Raw genomic sequence first — 7,408 nt, forward strand, 5'->3', positions numbered from 1 at the left:
TTTTTTACATTGCTAGTGGGAATGTAACAGGTACACATTGAAAAGTTTGAGGGTTTCTCAAAAAATTAAAACAGAATTAACATTTGACTCAGTAATTCCACTCTTACGTACTTCCCTACAATAACTGAAAACAAGGACTCCAACAGATACTTGCACGTAGCTGTTCAGAGCAACATTACTCACAGTAGTCAAAAGGTGGAAATAACCCAAGTGTTCACCAACAGATGAATGGATTTAGATAGTGTGGTATATCATACAATGGAATACAAGTAGACATAGAAAGGCATAAAGTTCGGATACATGTTGTAACATGAATGAACCTTTAAAACATTATGCTAAGGCTGGGTTGTAGCTCAGTGGTAGAGCACTTGCGTCATACACGTGAGGCACTGGGTCAATCCTCAGCACTACATAAAAGTAAATAAATAAAATAAAGGTGTTGTATCATACACAACTAAAAAATTAAAAAAACCAAAACATTATGCTAAGTGAAATAAGTCAGACACAAAAGGATAAATATATGATTTTACTTATAAAGAATATCTAGAATAGGTAAATTCATAGAGAGCAGACTGGCAGGTATTAGGGACTGGGGCTGAGGAAATGGAGAGCTCTTAATTAATGGGTACAGAGTTTTTCTTGAGGGATGAAAAATTTTGGAAATAGTGATGATGGTTGTACATTATTATGAATATAATTAATACAAATGAGATGGTGAAAATGGCAAATCTTATGTTACATATATTTTACCACAATTAAAAACGTTTCAACTCACATTTGCAACATGACCTATTTCCTGTTTCCTTGGAGATCTTTTAATATTCATAGATCTAACTATCGTACAACCTAATGTCACCTAATGTTTCTCTAATATAGGGAGTGTAGTATATAAAGGCAGAGGGTATAGCTCTAGTGGTATAAGTCACAGAGTCCATGTTTAAGTATCTAGAATTTAAATTTCAACTTGCGAATTTAGGTTTTGCGTCTTTCCTGCAGAAGAATCATCACTGAATGCTGACTCAAACAGAGCAAAAATGGACTTCTTGAAAACCTTTTTGAAATTCTCCCCAATAAATAGGTAGAGTGTGGGAGAAAAGACACTGTTGAAAGAACTGGTTACCACTGTAACTACCAGACTCAAGTCTAAAAGGAGTGACTGGTTCGTAGTGAGAGTTAAGCCCTGGTGTATATGGTAGGGCATCCAACACACAAAGAAAGAGATAATAGCAGTCATCATGACTTTGAAGGGCTTTCTGGATTTAAACAGGCTCCTCTCTTTCATCTTACTGGCTACTCTTTTGTAACAAAAGATGATAATGAAGAAAGGTAGAAGGAAGCCCAGCAAGAAGCGGCTGATGAAACAGGTTGCATGAATCCGTCTCCTTAAAGTTTGTATCTCTTCACTTTCCCAGTTAGCCGACACAGCATAGTTATTTCTGCAGGTCACCTTTCCATTATGGTCATGATGTGTCTCCCTGAAAACCAAATAGGGTGAGCTGAGGGCAGTAGCAGATATCCAGACTCCCAGGATAATGTTGGAAGCCAAGCGTGGGTTTCGGTGCTTCTGGGACCACACTGGGTGAAGAGTGAGAAGATAACGATCCAGACTGATGGCAGAGAGGAAGAAAACAGAGGCGAACATCCCCAGAGACAAAGTGCTATTGAAGACCTTACACAATGCTGTTCCAAAGATCCAGTAATGGTCCTGAAGATAGTAGATGCCCAAAAATGGCAGAGTCAATATCGAAATAAAATATGAGAAAATGAGATGAAAAAACAAGAGAGTATTGACTGTCTTTTTCATCTTGAATTTTAGCACACATAGATAGAGGCCGTTGGTGATGGTACCGACTATAAATGACATGAACAAAGAAAGGGCAATAATCATGTCTGAGGCAGAAGCTGAAAAGTGAGTGCTATTTCTTACTAAAGTAGAAGTATTGATCAGGTCATCAGTAGAGTTGATCAACTTCATATTTACCTATGGAGAAAAACAAAGCAAAATAAAATATTAAATGTAGAGATTAAAGTAGTGATTTTTGCATAGTAATAGTCCAAATGACAATATTTTAACAATGGCAAACATATTATTTCTATAATAATACAGACAAAACGTTTTTCTAAGGTGTACACTTTTATATTGTATGTAGAATTAAGATCAGATTAATCTGAGCATAAAAAACAGAAGTATTACAGATGAAATAAATGTGAAAGAGAAAAAAAATATTGGGATTTTTGGACAATTGTTAAGTAATCAATTTAGGCTAAAAAAATCTTCTATTTAGATGTTAACTGGAATTCTGACCTTTCCTGATGGGCACAACTTCTTGAGTAAGGCAATTCAGAGTCATTGTTACTTGACTAAGACTTGGTTGGGACAGGGACAAATGTTGCTAATGAAATAAACTTGAGTAACAAAAATAATAGCAACTGTTGCAAATTAGGGGTTGCCTAATTAGATTTCCCTTATAAGCTATCTATATTTGGTAAATACTATTATCTAGTATTCTGATACTTGGCATATAACAGTAATCTTCATATGAGAGCTGCAGAGTACTATGAGAATGTGGAATCTTCAACCAAAGAGGTAAGTATGTTATAGGATACAAGGAGTAGTTATTTTCACTTGAGGAGAGGAGGAGGAAAAAAGTCCAGAAACTCACATTTATCTAGTATCTGTGTTATTCCATAAAAAAATCATTTCTTTTTTTTCACAAGCCTGTGAGGCAAATTTTTAAGCAGGGGAGAAAGTGAGTTTTAAAATGGCTAAAGATCTTTTATCACCCACATTTTCCACCACGCCTTTGTTGTGACAGATGGGGAACTGTACCATTGTTTTATATTGTCTGTGAAAATTGGCAATTGACAATGCTCCATGAATCAAGAGTACCTAAATATCAAAGTATCTAAAGCATCAAATTTCTTGAATAACAGTTCCTGTAGTATCAAAACTATCAACCCCAAAATGTTTTGGAAATAGCTATTATAAAAGAGTCATATCAAAAATTGGTTTTTGATGAATTGGGTAAAGCAATGGAAATGACTAATGATGCATTTTTTTTTCACTAAGCAAAAACATTTTAAGATTATAAAGGGAAAAGAAATAAAATAATTGTTATATAAAAACCACAACTGACTTAAGTCAATGCTGCCTTCTAAGGGACTTGTGAAATTTTCCTTTAAAATAGAAAAAAGTTTCTCTCTTCAGTAAAATCCCTTAGTTGTCTGCTTTGTGAATAAAACTCAAAGTCTAAAGGTTATGGAATGGATAGCAATGGAGAGTGAAAATTCAAGAAAAAGGTCATGTTAAGGTCCTGAGACCTAGAGGAGAGGGCAGGGGAGTGGGGGTAGTCTTAAGAGAGGACGCACAGGAAGAAGCCAGCAGGAGGTTAAGATGCCTGAAGAGAAGTCAATGAGATATTTTGAGAAGCAGAAAAGACAGAGGGGGTGTAAAAATAATAAGGTCTAATGCCCAATTTTTGTCTATTTGCTATGTTTTGATATAATATAACGTCCCTTTCCCCCATTAAGCCACAACTGTCTTGTGTTGGTGGTTGTGGAGAATCAAAAGAAAAGAGTTTGTGTTCCCTATTTGGAAATGGAGTGAGATGGAGAGAAAAAAGACAGCAGTAGGAGGTGAGATGTGACTGAGAGGAAGCACGCAATGGAAATTGGATAGATATTGGGGCTTGAGTAGCCAGGGAGAAACATAATCACCTGGAGAATTTCCCAGGGGAGAGGGGGAGAGAGAGAGAGAGAGAGAGAGAGAGAGAGAGAGAGAGAGAGAGAGAGAGAGAGAGAGAAGCTAGGTATGCCTTTGTTCTTTCTGTATACCTAGTGTGTTTGTGCACATGCAGATAGGTTTATGGTTTCTGTATATGTCTGTTTGGTGTGGGGTCTGTGTATGTGTATCTGTAGTATATTTGTATGATCTGTGTATATATGTCTGCAGGCTATGTTTGGAATGGTGTATGTTATGGTGTTTATGTGTTTGTGCTTTGTGTGTGTGTGTAGGGGGATCTCTTCATATGTGATTGTGGAAAACTGAATTTTAGGAAAATTTTTAATTGTGTGGCTGAGCTCTTAAAAGGCATCTGAAAATACTGTAGAACTTGAATAATATCAAAATGATTCTGAATATTATATAAAGTTTCCTAGGAACTTTGATTTATTGTACACAATCAGGAGAATTTTTCATTTTTTTAAATCTTCATTTTATTTGTTTACTTTTATGTGGTGCTGAGGATCGAACCCAGCGCCTCCTATGTGTTAGGCGAGTGTTCTGCTGCTGAGCTACAACCCCAATCCCCTTCATTCTTAAATATTTTTTAAGAAGGTTTTAAAGTATTTAAACATAAATAAATGGGGCAGAGTTCAGGCTCCGGTGTTTCATAGTCCTGGGTTTGGATCTTATCCCTACTACATTTTAGCTCTGTGACTACAGACTCTTAAGTAACTCTTTAAGCTGGGGTGTTTTTGTTTGTTTGTTTGTTTGTTTTATCATACCAAGGATTGAATCCAAGGGGCACTTTACCACTGAGCCACATTCCCTATCCTTTCAATTTTTTATTTTGAGTCAGGGTCTTGTTGAACTGCTTAGGGCCTAAGTGGCTGAGGCTGGCCTTGTGATTCTCCTACCTCAGCCTCCCAAGTTGCTGGGGTTATAGGCATGAGCCACTACGCTCTGCATTCCCTATGAATTTTTATGAGGGCTAAATAAGAAAATGTTTTAAAATTACTGAGCTCCCTTCATGGCACACAGTAAGTGCTCAATAATTTTCTAATCTATTATTTTGCTCAGCTTATTATATTAAAGCCAGTAACAGCTTCATTTTGCTCTTTTAATACTACAGGATATACTTCTTTAAACAAAAAAAATTTTTTTAGTTGTAGTTGGACACAATGCCCTTATTTAATTTATTTTTATGTATTTATTTTTTTAAATATTTTTTAGTTGTTGATGGATCTTTATTTTAATTATTTGTATGTGGTGCTGAGAATTGAACCCAGTGTCTCACACACGCTAGGCAAGCACTCTACCATTGAGCCACAACCCCAGCCCCTTTATTTTATTAATTTTTATGTGGTGCTGAGGATTGAACCCAGAGCTTCATGCTCTACCGTTTAGCCACACCCCAGGATATACTTCTTTCCTCACTAGAGCACCTGTACCCTCAGAGAGTTTTGAAAAATCCCAATGTTCGTCTCTTCAGGTAGAGCTCTCAGATTTGGAGTTATCTTAAGGTTGATGTAATGGCACTTATTGGCACAAACAGCTCTAAGGAAGACACTACTTCCATTTGGGGACACTGAGCTGCTTTTGTGGGAATGGGCCACAGAACCTGAGAAAACTGATCCTGGAGGGTCCATTCAGGTGATAGGACTAGGCGATAGTCCAGGGAATCTTACCTTAGAGCGGTGTCTTCGTTCCAGAGAGTCTTGAGCAAGCCACAGTGACTCTACATCAGCAATCTTCTAAGGACAGAGACAAAAATCGGTGACACTTGGCCTTCAAGTTATCTGCTTTTCCTTTTGCTGTTGCAACTTCCTAACCTAAAACTTACTATTTAAATATTTAGTGAGTCTTTTTGCTCTTCCTGGTTCCTTTTTCTGTTGAACACACTGCTGTAGAGGTGGAGGCAGAGAAGTGTTTACTTCTCTTCAAATTGTTTCTTCTCCATTTCAAAGGAGAATTTTTAAAATTTCATAAGCAAGATCATTTTTAAAAGTCTAATAACTGATTTCAGGTATTAAAACATTGGTTAAAATTATTTTCTTGTATTAGGTCATCCCACCAGGAACCTGCTCTGCCTCAATTTTAGGATTTTGATTAGCATATGGATAAATGATGTTGGATACATAGAAATGCGGTAAATATCAGGCATGAACAAAAATAGAATCTGGAGATGAGCTACCTAATCTTGCTGGAGAAAAGTGGTTAGAAAGAAAAATTTAAACATTGAGTCTCACATTAAAATGGAATCCATTTATATCAAAACGGATTCCAAAACAGGCAAAGATTTATATTGTTTAGTTTGGAAGGATGAAGGCAGACAGGCTGAGTGATCTGCATTTGAACAATTGTTGAGAAGGGTGCAAAAAAAAAAATGGAGTTGGTTATCACATCCTAGGAGATAAACTCATTACAAGAAATACTACAACAAAGATCACACCTTTATGAATTACTGACTCAGTCCTACATTTCCTATTTTCTTCTCTCTAATTCAACTCTGAATTTTTTTTTTTTGATCTATCTCTGTGCTGACCTCAGTGTCCTGATTTCTTTTCTGCTTGCTTTTCTCTTCATCTCTTCACTGCCAGCAGAGAAATACATAAAAACCACTACACAGGTTCAGTGGAGAAGAGCTTGGGAATCAAAACCATTTCCTAGTCTATGTTAGACTCAGAATTTTAAAGCTTTCACTGCTCATCTGTTCCCTTATTAGAAATAGGATTAAATTTTACTTCTCAATTCATTTGTGGCTGTAACCTTCAACCTATGAACTGATCTTCTTTGCAGGTTAAGGATGAGTTTTCAAACTTGCAGCTGCATTTTAAAAGGAATTTCTTACCAGGTTTTCATGCCCTTTGGGTTAAAACACAGATCCAGAAGCAACTTGAAGTATTATTTGGTTCAAACCTACTAATTTTGAAGATCAGCAAATTGAGATACAGAGAGGTTAAGTGAATCACAATAGGTTTTCATCAAAGTCCCTTAAGGGTTATCTCTTTTAGAACTATTTAAGAACTTGTCCTAGTTTCTATTATCTATTAACAAAGAAGTTGAGGCAGAAATAATGTACGTTAAAAATATTGATGCACTTCTTGTCGGTATTATATTGATTGAACAAGGCAGTATAGAATAGAAAGCAAAACCCTAGATAAAATCCAAACTCTTAATCTCAGTTTCTTCAACAGCAATAACACATTTCTTTCAAGTATTCTTGTGGGAATTAAATGAAATATTATAGGTAAAGACTTAGCATGTGGCATGGTACATGATAAGTATTAAATAAGTGATAATTATGTTAATATTGTGTAAGTCATAGCAAAGGACCCCACAAGCCCAGTGGGTTAGGGTGAATATCTGAGCAGTGCAATTTAAGAAGAATTTATTGAGTAGTTATTGCATTCCAGACAGTGTTTGAGATTGGGGAAAGCAAAATAAATAATTCAAAGTAATTGCCCTTAATGTTTACAGTTGTTATAGAAGATGATATCTGAACTGAATAGCTTAGGAATGTAGGGGAGAGAACATTCTAGATCTTAGAAACCGTATGCTTAAAGACTCCTCAGCAACACCATCTGCTTCTGCATTTCTATATGTGTGTGCTGTGGTTATACAAAACAACATAAACAACATCAGTTTCCATTTCTATGAGTTCTTTACTTGAAACCACCTGACTTA

At 36.1% G+C, this 7,408-nt stretch overlaps 1 protein-coding gene across 1 annotated transcript; it reads right to left on the minus strand.

Annotated features, from left to right (window-relative positions):
- Window positions 1-575: 575 nt before the first annotated feature.
- On the minus strand, window positions 576-5,543 carry Gpr33 (G protein-coupled receptor 33). Its single transcript, XM_046465285.2, has 2 exons — window positions 5,410-5,543; window positions 576-1,981 (listed from the first exon to the last, which is right to left on the minus strand). The coding sequence occupies exon 2, from the start codon at window positions 1,973-1,975 to the stop codon at window positions 953-955; it is 1,023 nt and encodes a 340-aa protein (XP_046321241.1). The 5' UTR covers window positions 1,976-1,981; window positions 5,410-5,543; the 3' UTR covers window positions 576-952.
- Window positions 5,544-7,408: the final 1,865 nt, after the last annotated feature.

Source organism: Marmota monax, unplaced genomic scaffold (genome assembly GCF_021218885.2).
Source record: "Marmota monax isolate L192 unplaced genomic scaffold, Marmota_monax_Labrador192_F-V1.1 WCK01_AAM20220418_F8-fsc00079, whole genome shotgun sequence".
NCBI classification, from domain to species: Eukaryota; Metazoa; Chordata; class Mammalia; order Rodentia; family Sciuridae; genus Marmota; species Marmota monax.